Raw genomic sequence first — 16861 nt, 5'->3', positions numbered from 1 at the left:
TCAAATTTATCCACTTTCAACAAATTTATTCTTTTTTTATAGTATTCTTTCCGGCAATCTTTACGCAATAATAATAAAATTTACACATTTTTAAGAGAAATAATAAATATGAAAGATATACCATAAGTGTAAAAATAATTTAGTGTATTAGGTCGAAAATTGTTTAAAATAAAACTAAAACCATCAAAATTTCATACACAGACAGTAGTGTCACAATAATTTAGCGATAAAAGTGTGGTAAAACACGGAGGTGGTTTGAGTCCTCGCTAGACCGTTTGAAAAGCGGATAACGGCCAATGAGTTAAAAATCGCGGATAATTTTTGTCAGGATAATAAGTAAATATCCGAAAACAACTAAAGTTTTATCAATTATCTTAATTTATTCAGTTTTCTCAGAAACCTGTAATTAAGTTTTGTGGAAGCTGTATATTATGCCAGTGGCTGTATCCATTTGCATTTAATGGCAGCCGCTGCGACTTGCTCCTCAAAGGATGCGGCGAATCCAGCACTGCCTTGGATATCAACCTTGTCGAAGTCGAAGCGTAGGCTGGAGTCCCCATCCTGAAGCAACTGCTCTACCCCGTGCCAGGCAATCATCACTCCATTGTCAGAGCAGTAGCGCTTGGAGGGCCGGAAACTGCGACACCCGTATTGCGCCGCCAGGTGCTGAATATTCGCAAAGATGGTATCATTGTTGGCCACCCCGCCGGATACGACAAGAGTGGGTTGACCGTCGCCGAAAAACCTCACTTGTGGCTGCAAGCAGTACTCCAGCGCACGTTGTGTTCGGTGCATCAGATGGCGACTGACTGCCCGCAGAAGTCCGGCACAGAAGTCAGCGTAGTTGCTGATGATTCCATCGGGAGGCGTTCGCTCCATTCGCTCCTTCTTCCGGATAGCCCGAAATGAGTTATTCTTAATGCCGGCGAAGCTGAAGTTGCAGTTGCGTTGCTGGGACAGCGGCAGGGGGAAATCGTAGGCCGAGGGATCTGTGGCCAGGCGAGCAGCATGTTCGATGGCCCTGCCACCGTTCCACAGTCGGTACTCGGGCAGGATATACAGGCGCAAACGCCGGGCTATCTTGTCAAAGGCCTCGCCGGGCGCATCGTCCAATGTCTGTCCGAGCAGCGTCAATCGCCCGGGTCCGTGCACCATCGCCAGCTGGCAGTGGCCTCCGCTTACGAGAAGACATAGAAACGGAAACGGTATGGCATCGGGATGCTCCATACGCGCCTGCAGGGCATGGGCTTCCATGTGGTGGACGGGCAGTAGGGGCTTTTTCAGCCGGCGGGCCAAGTGCCGGGCGAAACGAACGCCCACCAGCAGACTGAGAGGCAGTCCAGGACGTGTAGTCACCGCAATGGCGGCCAGTTGCTCCGGCTGTAGATTGGCCTCCTCCAGACAGCGCTCGTAGGCAGAATGGATGCGGGCGCGGTGCAGATCCTGCGCTCGAGGTGGGATGATTCCGCCATAGCTGTAGGAAAGGTTTCTAAGCCCTTTTCTCTCAAAAGATGATCCAGACACCTTACCGTGTGTGAAATTCTTGTTGGGAGTCCAGAACATTTGCTTTCACGTTGCCGGAGGTGTCCACAATGGCAATTCCCGTATCGTCGCAGGAGGTCTCGATGCCCAGGACATAGCTGAGACTACGGCCATTGCTTCGCAGTGCCTGCCGGGTCCCATTTCCGAGTCCACTTACAAAACCAGAACACCTTCCTATTGAACACCTGAACATAATGGCCAGTGTTTGGAAGTACCGTTAAACAGTATGACCATGTCCTCACAGAGGGATCTCGTAGGTATACCAGAAAAATCTGTACTGACTGAACTGTCTCGACCGAAACACACCTATTATTTAGCAAAATTGTATAGAATTTCTATATCCTTTAAATTTTCATGAATGCTTTATTCGTGAAAAAATAAGTACATTTCTTTTACATTTGGGTATGTCTTTGTTATTTTATGTTTATTTTCAAATTTAATTTTGGACACGTCTTTCGTCAGTTTACAACTAAATAATAAATATTGGTTTATAAAAAATCGCCGCGCGGCGATTTGCAAAAGTTTGTATTTCTCATCGGAAACAGTTGCACCCATTGGCTGCATTGGCATCCAAGCAACACACCCACACACCTGCACCCACCTCCTCGGCGGAGATTCCGATTCCAGTTTCGGACTTGCACTATAGCCGGATCATCATATAGGAATTTTCTAGGTTAATATTTAGTAAGGATAGTAATGCAGTTTGGCCGCTTAACGTTCGTAGTAGACGCGATAGTAGAGCGTCTTGGATCGCCAAATGCTGTAGCTGTTGTCGAACTTCAGCAGGTAGACGCCCTCGCCCGGATACGAGTGGGATCCCACGTAGACCTCGTTGTAGCACTCACGTCGGTAAATCGGTACTATGATGGAGATGGGCGCCTTGGGCGCTGCAGTCGGGCTGCCCATTCCGCCCCGATCCTGCCCAATGGAGCCCGACTCCAGGTCCTCGGTCGTGGAGAGATAGTCCTCGTCCACACAGTCCTCGTCCTCGTCGCTGTCGCTCACATGCACGGTAACCTCGTTGGTCACCGGCTTGGCCCACTCGAAGTAGATGCCGAAACCGATATCATAGCTGTCCGTGGCGAACTCCCAGAAAATGCACTTCCCGTTCATGTTGGTGGGGACGCGAACCTGCAAAGCGACGAGTGATTTCGATTATTAAGACCCGGAGCTAAATGGTAACAAGCATGACCCACCGTCACGGTGTCGCCGTGTCCAATGGTGATGACACCGTCACCATCACCGGCGGACACCTCAGTCTTGAACTGCTCGATGTCGGGCCGTGTCCAGATCTTGGCCGGGCGGATCATTACATAGTCGTCGTAGTCGCCATCGCCACCCTGCTGCTGGTGGTGCTGCTCCTGCTCGCCATCGTGCTCCTCCGCCGGATTGTGCTCATCAAACGACTGCTGGGCGTCCAGTTCGCTCAGCTTCAGGCCGTCCATGGCGTTGGCCAGCTCGGGACTGCCATTGTTGTTGTTACTGGTGGAATTATCCCCCTCCGACTGACCGACCTTCTCCTCCATACTTTGGTGATGGCTGTGATTTTGGTTCTGGTTCTGGTTCTGCAAGTGGAGCTGCTGCATATACTGATGGTAGTGTTCGCGCTGCAGCTGGTGGATAAGCACAGCCTGCTGCTCTGGATTGCCCGGGAACTGTTTCTCGGCATACAGCTGAAGGTGGAATGAGGACGAAAGGTAAATTAGAGGGTATGGGGAAATTAGACCGAAAATGGGTCGTGACCCCTTTTCGAATAGACTAGACGCCGCCAAGGCCAGCAATTACCATACATTATTCAGTATAATAACAACAGGTGGAGTGACCTCCGAGGGGCGGGGAGCCCACGGATACAAAAAATCAATGAAATACCTTGAACTGTTGGTACGTTTGCTTGTTGAGCGCGTCCTGTAGCTGTCGCCGTTGCAGTTCCTCCTTGTAGCCCTCTTCGAGCAGTTCCTGCTGCGCGCGTTCTTGTCGTTCCCGTGCCTCCTTCTCCAGCTCCATGCGCTTCAGGTCCTTGCGCAACGTCTCATCCCGGTCCTGTCGCACTGCCTCAATGTAGGGCCGGAAGGCGCTGCACATGGTGTCCAGCAGATCAACGAACCCCTCCATGGCCTGCTCCCGTGTTATCTCGCCCAGCAGCTGCCAGTGCTGCTGGCGGTCGCGGCCGATCACATCCAGAACGCCCAGAGCAGGCGCTCGACTCGTGTTGAAAGGCCCCAGTGCCGCTTGTTGCTTGAAGGCTATCAGCTTCAGGTTGTCCTCATAGGACAGGTGGATGGCCTTGCCGGAGTTCTCTGCAAATAGTCAGGGGTCTTACAACATGTCATATTGGAAAAGATTTTCTGTTAATACGCTTGTAGAAGGCGAACGCCAGGCGATAGAGTTCCTGCAGAGGAAATCCCCACTTTTCTGCCGTCAATGTCGCCGGTGCTCCCGGGGCTGTTGTAGTCCCGCTGCTACTGCTTGTTGCACTCGCCATGCTGCCGTCGTTTGTGGTGCTATCCACGCTCTCGGGCCCCGCAAACTCCAATTTTTCTCCACAAAACAAAACAAAAGATGCTCGTTTGTGACGTCTGCTGTTAGTGTGACCGTAGTGAACTCTACCTGGACTAGACGTTTTCGAGAACTGTTTTGTCTGATTAGAAGTTTTTAAATACCAAAAACAGATAAATATTTCTCATTTTAATCTGTTCTGTGTGAAACTATGTGAACTTTTAAGTTTGACTTTATTGTATAATATTTTGCAATAATTTAGCTGCAGGATTAAGCTTTTAATTAATAAAAAGCGCTCCTAATTTGAAGTATTTTTTTTTTAGAGTGCGGGTCGGTCACACTAATTAACATACCGCACTGTTATTGTTGGAAATACACGTGCAGATAAATATTCGCTTTAACTTTAATATTTGTAAAACGCTTGCTCGACAATGGGCAGCACACGGTTCTTCTTGGCCGATCTGCCAACGAGAACGTCGGAAGCGGATCTGCGCAACCTCTTTCAAGACTATGGCCATGTGGAGCACGTTGACCTGAAGCGAAAGGAGCAGGAAGATGGGGCGGCCAAGGTGATAGCCTTCGTTACCCTCCAAACGGACGATGCCCACTACTGTAAGCTAATAAAAAAAGCTTACCCCGTCTGTTAGATGTTTATGTTTGTTTTATCGCCCAGGTCTCAACGAGCTCAACTGGCAGAAACTTCATGGTTCGAAGCTGCGAGTCTCGTTGGCCAAGGAGTCCTTCTTGGACCGTTTGAAGCGAGAGCGCGAGGAGAATCAGCAGCGCGAACAAGGCCACCATGAGGAGTATGAACAGCCCAGCAGCTCCCAGCTTTTGGTGCAGAGCAGTCAGAATAAACGCCGTGTTTTCGGCGAGGACGAGGAGATCGGGGACGATGAGGTAGCGCCGGAGCTGCTGATGACCAAGAAGCGTGCCGCTCACTCCCTGCACAACGGCAGAATTGTCATCCAGCAAGAGCCGGACGTGAAGCCGCTGCACATTATCGAGCAGCACCGGAAGCCGGCGAAGAAACAGGCGGACGCCACCGTCAGCCAGGCTGAGCAAAAGCGCAAGGAGTCGCTGTTGAAGATGCGGCAGGAGCATCTGCAGAAGAAGTCAGCCATACAGCAGGCTCTGGCTGGCATCTCCGTGGACGGAGGCCAGGCCAAGCGAATTAAGTTCAGTTACGCTGAGGATGAAGTCGAGAAACCCGCCAAGACACCCAAGAAGGATCTCTTCGAGAACGAGGATGAAGATGAGGCCGATGAAGAGATTGTCCTGCCCCAGCATAAGGGCAAAAAGGGAGAGCGGCTTGTGGAAATGCAGAGCAAACAGAGCCTCGATCCCCGCTTTCGAATTACGGCTAATTTTGTTGAAGATCAGGAGGGAGAGGAGGAGGAGGAGCCGGAGGACGACAAACCGCTGCAAGAGAGCGAGCGCAACTGGCAGATGGGTATATTGGAGCAAGTGGTGGGTCGAAAGCTGACCAGCGCCAACGAGAACGCAGCCCATCCGGCGAAGAGCAAAAAGATGCTTCGTTTCGACCCCGCCAAGGAGGATCATCAAAAGCTGATGCGGAAGAAGCCCACCCAGGATGTTGCTCAGAAAAAGGAGACGGACGACTTGGAACCCGAACAGACCACCAGCAAGGCTCCTCCTCCCGTGTCAAAGAACAACTTTTACGTGGTCACAGATACTCTGAAGGAATCCCTCAACATGCGCGGCGATGGCTTCAGTCTGCTGGAGATGTTTGGCACTGCCCCGGATGAGGAGGAGGCCAAGCGCCAGGACCAGCTCGAAAAGCTGGGCACAGAAAAGATTCTGGTGGGCAAGCCCTCCGCCAACAAGCTCGGACTCTCCACGCTCAATCCCTTCAGTTACGATTCCTCAGACAGCGAGGATGCCGAGGAAGCCGCTTCGGAGGAGCCATCGAAGGTTGGCAACGAGAACAAAGCCCCGCCCGCCAAAGAGTCCAAGCAGAAGAAGCCCAAGATAAAGATGGAGTCCTTCTTCATACCCAAGAACGATCCACGCCTCAAAGGTAACTTCCTCTTCTTTCTCTTAATGTAGAAACCATGATCTACTTCCTCAAATCTTCCAGAGGGCGCCAAGTTCTTTAAGTCGGCCAAATCCGAAGTGGACCAGGCGGACTACGATCAGGTCAGGAATCGCCTCAAGCTGCTGATCACCAACAAGATTGCCAAGACCCGGAAGAACCTGCCCGGCAAGGACAACAAGAAGCAAAGGAATAAACAAAAGGCGAAGCCCTGAGTCCCAAGCTCCAGGGTCCAACTGGTTCTTGTCTGTACATAGAAAGGTGTCCTATGTTCTCTACTGCGTTTTGCATTTCTTTTAGACCAGATTTGTACATACATACATTCTACTCCTAAAAAAGACGCTTTGAGTGTGAAGGCTTCCTGCCAGAACTCCTTCCAACCCTCTGTGCATCGTGTTTGTGCAAAAAAAGTTAAAATAGGCATAAGCTCTATAAAATAAATCAATTTTTTTAATCGTACATTTATTTAACTAGATTACAAAAAAAAAAGAAATGATTTTGTTTTCATGTTCCTGCACAAATGCATTTGAGCCCCATTGCAGTTTCAACTAGTTTGTTCCTTCGGGTGGCTGGAGCATATCCTCGGCGCCTCGAGATTCGTCTGGCATCTTGGGTGGGATGGGGCGCGCTTCTCCCCACGCTCTGAATCTTAAGATAAGTTAAAGTATTTAAAAGTATATTGTTCTCGCTGGCACACATTCAGGTCTGCCGCACTTTGTCCTCAATTCGGCTTTCGCTCCCTCTGGCGGAGTGTGGAAATCTCAATAGGAGTTCGAGACTCAGCTCGTCTTTGGCACTTTGTTCTTCCCCGGACTGGGGGAGGTATACACGTATAAGTATGTATTCAGGTGGAGGTTTAAGTAGATCTAGTGAGCATCTATGCGTATGGTTTCTGCGGGTTCTCGTATCCTACGTGTGCCTTTCGTCGTCCTCCTTTTCGCCACCTGGCGTGGCAGATGCCAGCTCTATCGTGGGACTCTCGCCCTCATCCGCGTCGTCGGGTATCTCGACGATGGCGCTTTCCGAGGCTTCTACGGCCTCTCCACTGGCCGGCTGCTCGGCGCACTTGGCTGGCGATTCGGGCAGGACTACGGTGTTGGGCGCTTCCGCGGGTGTCGTGAACGCAGGTTCTTTTAGGGTCACTATCGGAACTGGCACCAATGCCCGAGCTGGCCCGGTCAAAAGCGGAGGGGGCGGTGGCGACGGCGTGGATGTCGACGTCGGCAGCAACCGCCCTGCGGCCAGGGTCTCGATGGCCACCACTGTCCGTTCCAGCAGGTTCATGAACCGCTCCTCCCGGGCGTCCATCCGCTTGAGCAGCTCCTCGTCCCGCTTCTCCCGCCGCTTAAGGTACTCAATGAGCTCATAATTGGTGCTGTCGCCGTCCGTGGACGTGGACAGCTTGCGCCTCTTCTTCTGCGAGGTGGAGGACGTGCAGTCGGAGCGATTGTCCGTGTCCACGATCACGTCCGGGTGCAGGATATTCGGGTCCAGGCCCCCCGTGTAATAGTTTTGGGTGCTGCGGGAATGGGTCGTTAGGAGATGATGATCCAGTAGTTCCAGAAACTTACCCATTGTAGTTTGTTTGCATAAGCTGGATGTCATCCGGATTGAATTCTCCCTCCGAAAGGGGCTCGGATCTAGGGAGCGAAAAAAGGGAAAAGAAGGGTTAAAATAAGGGTTCCACTTTTTAAATAATCTACAGATCATGGTTCACTACTTAAAGGTGAAATAGTTATTATTATATATTATTATTAATATTTATTACGAAATTTTGGTTGAATGAAGAATCTTCAGAATGTTCGGTACAACCTGCAAGATAAGGTTCCAATCAGTTACATCTATTCTTATATAGTCCGACCTTACAAAGTATAAATATATTTGATCAGGACCGCCTCCCCAGACTCATATAAGCGTGTCTGTCTGTCTTTTTCAACGCGATCTAAATTCTTAGTCTCTTAGTTTTAAGCCACTGGATATAAACTTTGCGGACCTTTGAAAAAAGTATACTTTTAAGTCGGAATAGAGGATATCGACTATATGCTATTCCTCCCAATCATATACTATCCAGAGCTACACACCATTGTTGTTTTTGAAGATGGCAGGTTGGTCCAAGATAAATCCATCTTTGATTGCATTTCTCTTGGAATGCCGATTACATTTTCGCAAATATCTACGTTTTACGCAATTTTATAGGGATCAGCCGACTATATCCTATAGTTCACTAAACTGCCGCTAAACTCCAATATCTTCGATTATATTCGATTTCAAAATAACTTATAAAAACGGTGGACCTGATAACTCCAAAAAACGGCAATGATTGTTCAAAACTTTTAAAGGTTTCTTGCATTACCTTCGCTTAGTTTTCCTGAAGAACTTGAAAACTACAATTTTTAGAGTTTAGAATGTTTCCGAAATTACTAAATTACATGGAGAAATAAGGTTTCCCGATAGGTTGGTATTGTTCATGCTGGTTCTCAGGAGTGTCCCTCTAACCAAGTGAAAACGAGGATTTTGGAGTGAATTTTAGAATTAAAAAGTTCTCCGATTTCACTTAAATACTTGCAACACTTATACATCAAATTTGATTCACATTTTTTCCACGTCACCTCCTACTTCTATCAGTTTATTGTCTAAAAAGAGAACACTGTTTAGAAAAGATGTAGAAGTTCAACTTATTCCATTCCCGGGTGCCTAGAAGCATGCAACAAATTTTTATCTAAAATCAGATAACCTCAATGGGACAAGGACGGGGAAGCAAACAACATAACTATGTCCACAAAATTGTCCTGCCTTTTTATTTTCCACAAAAAAAAAATATTAAAAACGGAAGCCTAATAATGACATTTTAACTTAAATAGAATAGATAGATAGAATGCAATAGAAATGCAATTTAACAGTGCCATTTCATCACTTTAAACTTTCGAATAGGGCTTTTTGAAAATTACACATACGCCACGTAGGCCGCTTTTGATGTTTCTCAAGAAATAAATTACTCATACTGTTGGTGTGAGTAATTGGTTACTCATCTGCCAGTGCTATACCCACTAAGCTAGTTCAGAGAAATCTCTCTACCTTTAATAATAATAATAATAATAATAATAATAATAATAATAATAATAATAATAATAATAATAATAATAATAATAATAATAATAATAATAATAATAATAATAATAATAATAATAATAATAATAATAATAATAATAATAATAATAATAATAATAACCAATTGTTACCACTCTGTACTTACTTCATGGATATGTTGTTGTCGTTGTGGCTGTTGTTCTGGTGGTGCAAGTTGAGGGCTCCGTTGCAGTCCTTCTCGAAGCCAGGCGTCTCGCCGGGATCCTCCATCTGGCCATGGCCGCCCAGACCGTGTCCATGGCCCAGGTTGTGGCCGTGGATGTGATCCTTAAATGCAGCATTCTGGTGGGGCTCGTCCTCGTCGTCCTCTTCGGATGCTAACGGAACGCCGCCTGCGCCGCCCATCTGGAGCTTCTGCGCCACGGCGGCAGCGGCCGCGGCAGCAGCCGCCACCTGGAGCTGGAGGGGATTCTCGTCGTAGACGCCGCCGGGCCCACTCACTGCACCGCCCACTCCGCCAGTGCAGGGCACATCGTTCAGTTGCGCCTCCACGAAGTGATTGGGCAGATAGCGCTCCAGCTTGCTGGCGCCGCTCTGCGAGGAGTCCGTGGAGTGAGCGTGTGACTGGGAGTGGCTCTGGGAGAGGCTCTGCAGCAGGCTGTGCTGGTGCGGAGTGAGGTTGTCCTTGTTAAGCAGGACGCCTAGCTCGGCCGCCTGTCGCCGGCGCTGGTAGTAGGAGAGCTCGTTGTGGTTCTTGGAGATCAGGGCCAGGCGCTTCCCATTGGAGCCCCAGCACTCGCCGCGGTTCTCCTCGATCTCCTTGAACAGGAACATGTACGGCCAGTTGCGACGCACATGCCGCTCCGGGTTCTTCTTCAGCTGCGTGTAGATCTTTTTCAGATTCTCGTAGCGGTTGCAGCACTGTTTGGCGGTCCGTTTCCGGGTGCTGAACCGGTTGAGCACCTCGGCCACCATTTCCCAGACGCTGGCATGGTTCTTCCGGTTCGACTGGAAGGCGCTCTGTATCCTCTCCGACTTCACAATGTTCAGCAGCGCCACCGACTCCGGGACATTGAAGTAGGACTCCGGTGTGCGCGGCGCCCTCTGGTGGTGGTAACTGCTCGTCACAGGAGTTGGATTTTTCGTCTCCTGCGAAGAACAAGGAAGTAAAAGGGATTAGCTCTGGAGTTTTCGGTACAGTATAGTCGAATTCTGCTAATTTGTAAAGCTCTGATAATTTCCTAAAATCTGTCTGAAAAATACCTTTCTCCATAAATCCAAATCCTTGCACTCCTATACACAATTTGATCATCTATATTTAAAAATAATTCTTACTACCTATTACCTATTACTACTATTACTATTACTATTATCTTTTATATCTTCTTACTCTGTCGAATTATCTGGCCTCGACTGTATAAAGTGCAATCATATCAACGAATATTGAAATTTTTGTGAGGTTTTTAATTTAAAAAAAACCCAGTTTCTGTGAATTATTTCTTAAATAGTACTATTCCATCCAAAAAGAGGGTTGTCCTGTTCAGGAAAAGCTCTTAATAACTCGAATCAGAAGGCAATGCAACCGAATGTCTCAAAAAAACAATCTTATCCGAAAGCTATTTGAAAGAAAACACTTCCCAGTTTCAAAGCCATAAGAAAACATTTAAAATTTTGACAATTTTAACACAAAAACCTGACAGGCAGAGACCCCTACCAACCGAAATATATTCGGTGGATGAAGACTCTGTCATCTCGGATTCGAAGAAGAATTCTGCTCTTCTGGCAGTGATGACTAAGAAGACCGGAGATCACCGCATATTGTCACATTACAGAGATCAGAAAATTGCTTGCGACTGTCCAGTTGATTTCGTTTTTGGAATTCTTCCCATCGAACGAGAATTGCAAACACTTCCGAGTCCGAGTAGTTCGAGTCTTGTCTGAGACTGTCTTCCCCCCCCGGCACCAAGCACCCAGCCCCCAGCCCCCAGCCCCCAGCACCCATCGCTCTATCTGTTTATCTCCCTGGAGGCTGATCTGCCGCCACCGATCGCGCTCCCGGGACCCGAGATAGATTCTCTCTTACCATTTGGGAATTCTGTTGTAGTCAGCGGCTTTCTCGGCGCCCCTCCTGCTCGCACGCTCCTCGGCCGACCGTCGAACCGTTTCTGCTGAGAAGGCGTAACGCTGAGACCCTCGATCTTCTACTCGTTCTTCTCGCTTCTCTGGCGCGGGGATGACTCTCTTCTCCGGATTCTTCTGTTTTCCTCTGCCCGCACTCTACTAGCGACGGCGTCTCCTGGCGATGTTCTTGCTCTTCTGCTGTTGGTCTGAATATTTCCCGTTTTTACAGTTAGATGGCGTTTGCATTTCCTCTTTTGTTAACGGTCTACTAACGGTGATCGGTTACTGGTAATTGGTTATCGGTTATCGGTGATCAGTGATCGGTGGTAGGTGATCGGAGGTGAGAAGACTGCCAAGAATGACGGAGCACAAGTAGAACGTTTAGTTAAAGCACAAGAACCGAGGCAACAGTATAGAAATCGGAATAAGCGAGCAAACGAACGCGATACGTTTGTACTTCTTTGTTTTTGTTGCCTATTCTTATTGTTGTTATTGTTGTTTTGGGTCTTACTCGCATTTTTTTGTTGCCGACAACAACGACTATTAATATTTAGAAGTTAACCTTTTAGCCTCAGACGGCGGAACAGCGGCGGCTTCATCGGCTACGGCAACGTTGGCAACACAAAACAGCAAAAAACAAAAAAAAAAAAAAAAAAAAATTAAAAATAAAAATAAAATAAAATTTAACACAAAAAACACACACTCACACACAGATACGCATCCACGGCGAATCGCACACACAGAAGAAAAGAAAGACAAAAAAAGAAACAAATCACAAGCTTATATGCACATGTGCAGGTCCGTGCGTCTCGGGACGTTTACAGTTAGCTTCGGTGTTACTTTTGCCACTGTTTTCGTAGCGCCAGGACGTCCTGCCGACTGCCGTTAGGAGCTTTGCAGGCTGCTGCGCTTTCTTCCTTTTACTGTTTCTGTTTCGCCATTCCCGCCTACTCCGCGCACTGTCTCTCCTTCTCGCGCTCTCTCACTCACTCACTCACTGACAGGTACGGCTCTCGCGACCGAAGCGGACTTTCTAATGCTCTCTCCCACTCACGCACGCACCCACGCCATGGACCACGGCACACTGAGAGAAAATTTTAGTGCTCTGCCAGTGCTCTCCGGTTCGTATGCGAAGGCAACACAAACAAACACCAGTGGCAGTCGGTCCTGAGATTCAAACTAACCAACTAAAACTAACCAAACCAAACCAAACAACAACGAAACTGAAACTGAACTTTTTCGCGGCGATCCCGTTGCCCGATACTAACGGCACTCGTACACACACACACGTACATCCGAAAAGAGAGCACTCGCACTCACACGGGCAGACACTCACACGGATGCGCATATAGGCGGCGCTACTGCCTACGATCGTTAGGCGGACGACGGGCGATTGCTCCTCGGAACGGCTGCTGCTCTAACTTGGTAGATTGCGCCGGAGAGCAATGGCGGTGCCTGCCCCTCTACCCCCCCTACCCCCTGACCCGCTCCTGACGTTACCGTTTCCATACCGATTCCCATTCCCATTCCCATTCCCACTACCATTCCCGTTCCCGTTCCGAGTCCCCCCAGTTCCACTTTCATTCCCGCTTTCCGTGCACATGTGTGCCGCATACACAGCTGGGTGCACGTGTGTGCGGGTATATAAATATACATAAATACATATGTATGCCTACTTATAGAATCGGGCAGAGACAGCGTCGGTGACGGAGGCGTACACTACGGACTACTACAGTCGGACACTACGGCAGCAGCAGAAGCAGCGGCAGCAGCGACGCAGCGTTTCAAGATCCAAACAGATCCGACTCCGAGAGCAAGGGAAGCAGTTACTCCGATTTGATTCCTACTTCAGGAATCCCACAGACACACACACTAGCACAGCCCTAGACTTACTCTCTCTCTTTCCGTCCACACCGCCTCCGTCTCCTGGCCCCCTTTTTTGGAGAGCGGGATCTACGAAGGGCCAAATGGGAAAAATCGTAGCCTTAAAATAGATCCAAGTATGCAGCATGGTTGGCACCCCAAGTGGCTGCTCAGATGCGATCGGTTGGTTTCTACATGGTTTCGAATTTTTCGGTTTCGGTTGATGATCTCTGAAGCTGCAACTGCAACCGGCGAGGCAAGGCAACTGCAACAACTGCTTCTTGCAACTGTCACATTTAGATCAAAGCAGGAGGACGCCATCTTAACATCTGTCACTAAAAATGTCATTTCAAAAAAATATTTTTCTTAAATAGAATTAATGTTTGTTTGCTTTTAAATTTGGTCGAAATTGAATCAAGATTATTTGATCAATTATTAATGAAGATGAAGTATTAAATATTTAATAATTGTTCCTAAAATAATACAATTTAATATTAAACTATACTCTATTCTATAAGATGAGCCCAAGGCCACTAGTCGCTATTGCTCTTCCCCACCGGTTAACTTTTAGTTTTAACTGTAAGATAGCTTTATATAAATAAATAAATAAATATTAAACTATAGAAGTGGGAAATAAACAATAACATTAATAAAGTTTTTCAATCCTCCAAATATTTGAAAGATTTTGAAAATTTAGTAACGATTTTAAATAAGAATTTCTCAATTTTTCCTTCTTTCTCTTGGTAATAAATTATATTGTACAAGAATAAATGAGTTTATTTCATTAAATGAAAATATTAATATATAAAATATAGGTTTTAATTAAAAGGCAAAGTTTTGCATAAAAATTTAATTTCGAAAAAAACTTAAAAGTTCGAAACATGTGTTTTTAAAAACTATTAAAAATTGTATCCATATTCCAAGTAAAGGTGATTTTGAAAATCAATAATAAAAAATCAGAGTTCAAAGAAGTCAAATCCGTTGTGAAAAAAAGTAGAAATTCAAAACTCGATTTTCGAAAGAGTGCTATTCCCAGAGAGAGCGACATTGGTTGCAGCTCAGACCGTACCATACCCTACTACCCAGTACTACCTTGCCCACCGAGAAGTAGCCGGCCCAACCGATTATCCAAACGGAGACTATATACCTACTATATGTGTACAGATATACGACTAAGTATATGCATTGGGTGCTTATAAGCAGATGCAGATATATGCAATGCCATCGAGCCATCGGTCGCAAATGTTCATCAGTAAAATAGAATTAGAGGCGCCCCCAGAGGGTTTGGGGCTTCGCTGGTCACCTTTGACACCTGAGCGCCGGGGTGGGTGAAGATTTTTCATTGATTAGTTAGGAGCGACACCGACACATAGCCACAGGGCTGCGGGGGCTGACTCACGTGTAGATCGACCGATCGATCGAGCGATCAACGATCACTCGAAGTCATGGAAAATGCCCCACTAATCGTTCTCGAAATCGTTCGACTTTCGTTTTGGGTGGCGTTTGTTGGGGCTGTACAACTTTTACTCACGGCACCACCGTTATTTTTAATTTTTAGTACATAAATATACACACACAGGCACCAACACATGGGCGTATGAAACGCTTGCTCTGCCAACGATCGTATTCTATTTGTAATCCAAAATAATTGTATGTATCTGCATCTGTGGCTGTAGCTGTAGCTGTAGCTGTAGCTGTATCTGCATCCCGTACTATGTGGTTCGCTTTACGATCTCTCGATGGGCACCACTTACTCGCCCATCCCCCAAAGCGATATGTATGGAATAAGTACTCTTATTCCGAACCCAGATCAGATATTGTAAGCTCCATATGCCCCGTAGTTCCGATAATCTCAGTCCGCGTTCCAAACATTGTTTGCCGCCATTCGTCTCCAGGGGTTATCGTCTCCAGTCCCCGTTATCATCCCGGGACTAGCATAGTTGGCCCGTAGACCAGATTCCGAGTCAACGACTTTTCTTTTCACAAATCCCTCTACCCGATTAGGAAACCATTTTAACAGAAATGAGTTTAACTTTCCCGATTACGAAATAGGAAATCTTGCTTCTTTCCGTAGTTCTCCTCACACGTAAGCCTACATTTTGGACAATGCCTTCAATTGTAATCTACATACTAATGTATGTGTAGTGTGTCGGCAAATTTTGATTATCGCTTTTAATTTTTTGAAGTTCAATGAGTGCGTGTTTGCTAAGTAGCATCACACACTCAAGTGATCATTTCTGTGTGCAAATAAAAGTTTTATTTTGGGAAAGCACATTTCAAAGTTATGCCCACAGGAGCATAGTCCAGCATATGCAGGTCAGGAAAACTTTATTCAATTATGTCTTTCTGAAATTTCAACATTTTTTAACTGCAGAATCTCTCATAAATTACAAATTACCTTTTCCAGTTTTTAGATTATTTTTTTTTTTAATTTTAAGATCTGATCAACGCATTGAATGTCAAAGTATTGAAAGTCAAAAAATCTATCTTTACAATAGAAGTTTTTTTTTATAAAAACTTGCTAGAACAGTAATGGAAAAATATAATTAAATCTTTAATTTCTAATATAAATATATAAGTATTTGACAGACTCACATTATTTATAACAATTCTGCATAATTTTACTTAGTTTTGTTAATAAGATGCTTCGTCATAGTCCTTAAAATATTTTCAAAGTAAAAGGTGTACAATTTGTTAAGTATTTGAAAATGTTTCGACTTAAAATCCTGATTGTTACTATTGTATTATTCCTATTGTATCCTTTTTTATACTATTTACAGTATTATTTTATAAACATTCCATGAAATAAACAATTCCTATTAAATTGGTAGTGCAATTATTACTTTATTTAAATAAGAAATAATATAGAAAAAAATAAAAACTGAACCAGATAGCAGTCCATTTTGTTAAAATGATCAACAGGAAGGATAAACTTGATTTGATACTATATTTTACTATACTTACTATATTTTATACTATTTAACGCCGATTAATAATGCGAATACAACGCATAAAAACATAAACCTTATGGAAATACATTTCAACATTTTCAATGTGTTTAGTTTAGAGGTAGAGCTTTGCGAAGAAATCCCAAAAATGCATTTTTTATGGTTAAAATGGTTAAAAATTCTCTGGCGAATTTAGTACAAAACAGCATATAGTATATATGCACGTTTGTAAATTGGTAAATGCTCTTTACCCATTGACATTGCCAAGAATCTGGCGGCGTGGATGATACATCGACATATGTGACTACGTACGAACTTATGTATGTGTGAGTGTGAGTATGTCCGTGTGTACGGGATTTGTATCTGTATCTGAGACCGTTGCGCAGAGTGCAAGTATCTCAGTATCTCTGTGCTTTATAGCTATTGGTTTTTGGTCGTTTCTCGTTATATTGCGCGGCTGTTGTTGGCGGCCGCTTTCCGTTTTGAAACGAAAATGAGTACAAAGGTTATTTTTAGAAATAAAATTTTCTTGATTTTTACTCGTTAACATTCTGTAGTTGCTCCGTTCTGTAGTTGCTGTCCGTCCGTGCGCCCCTCCACGCCCCCTTCTCTTTTCTTCTGCCTCCTCCGCGTCACGATCCGTAGTCGTAGTCGTAGCCGTAGCCGTATCTACATATATTCTAGACGCCTATATGTGCATCTGTACGTCGGTATCTGTACGCCTGTATGCTCTATATCTGTATCTGTA

General features: G+C 45.8%; 4 protein-coding genes across 6 annotated transcripts; 1 reads left to right on the top strand and 3 right to left on the bottom strand.

Moving 5' to 3' along the window:
• Window positions 1–355: 355 nt before the first annotated feature.
• Window positions 356–1767, bottom strand: LOC6503175 (probable tRNA N6-adenosine threonylcarbamoyltransferase, mitochondrial). Its single transcript, XM_001963546.4, has 2 exons — window positions 1530–1767; window positions 356–1474 (listed from the first exon to the last, which is right to left on the bottom strand). Exons 1-2 carry the CDS (start codon window positions 1733–1735, stop codon window positions 430–432), a joined length of 1251 nt encoding a protein of 416 aa, XP_001963582.1. The 5' UTR covers window positions 1736–1767; the 3' UTR covers window positions 356–429.
• A 165-nt stretch (window positions 1768–1932) lies between these two features.
• Window positions 1933–4152, bottom strand: LOC6503174 (Golgi resident protein GCP60). The gene is made up of 4 exons (XM_001963545.3): window positions 3898–4152; window positions 3412–3839; window positions 2739–3215; window positions 1933–2673 (listed from the first exon to the last, which is right to left on the bottom strand). The coding sequence occupies exons 1-4, from the start codon at window positions 4022–4024 to the stop codon at window positions 2254–2256; spliced, it is 1452 nt and encodes a 483-aa protein (XP_001963581.1). The 5' UTR covers window positions 4025–4152; the 3' UTR covers window positions 1933–2253.
• On the top strand, window positions 3190–6587 carry LOC6502923 (probable RNA-binding protein CG14230). Its single transcript, XM_001963544.4, has 4 exons — window positions 3190–3239; window positions 4362–4650; window positions 4712–6079; window positions 6140–6587. The coding sequence occupies exons 2-4, from the start codon at window positions 4470–4472 to the stop codon at window positions 6307–6309; spliced, it is 1719 nt and encodes a 572-aa protein (XP_001963580.1). The 5' UTR covers window positions 3190–3239; window positions 4362–4469; the 3' UTR covers window positions 6310–6587.
• On the bottom strand, window positions 6522–12716 carry LOC6503173. 3 transcript variants are annotated; one of them, XM_032455922.2, is made up of 6 exons: window positions 12010–12716; window positions 11865–11904; window positions 11265–11651; window positions 9348–10330; window positions 7666–7734; window positions 6522–7613 (listed from the first exon to the last, which is right to left on the bottom strand). In XM_032455922.2, exons 3-6 carry the CDS (start codon window positions 11265–11267, stop codon window positions 7004–7006), a joined length of 1665 nt encoding a protein of 554 aa, XP_032311813.1. In that variant the 5' UTR covers window positions 11268–11651; window positions 11865–11904; window positions 12010–12716; the 3' UTR covers window positions 6522–7003. The 3 variants fall into 3 exon arrangements, with proteins under 3 accessions (XP_032311813.1, XP_014761325.1, XP_001963579.1); XM_014905839.3 differs by lacking the exon at window positions 11865–11904; XM_001963543.4 differs by lacking the exon at window positions 11865–11904 and having other exon boundaries at window positions 12501–12716.
• Between the last annotated feature and the right edge of the window lie 4145 nt (window positions 12717–16861).

This window comes from Drosophila ananassae, chromosome XL, assembly GCF_017639315.1.
Source record: "Drosophila ananassae strain 14024-0371.13 chromosome XL, ASM1763931v2, whole genome shotgun sequence".
Classification (NCBI taxonomy): Eukaryota; Metazoa; Arthropoda; class Insecta; order Diptera; family Drosophilidae; genus Drosophila; species Drosophila ananassae.
Note: the sequence above shows the minus strand (reverse complement) of the source record. Positions and strands in the feature narration are given on the sequence as shown.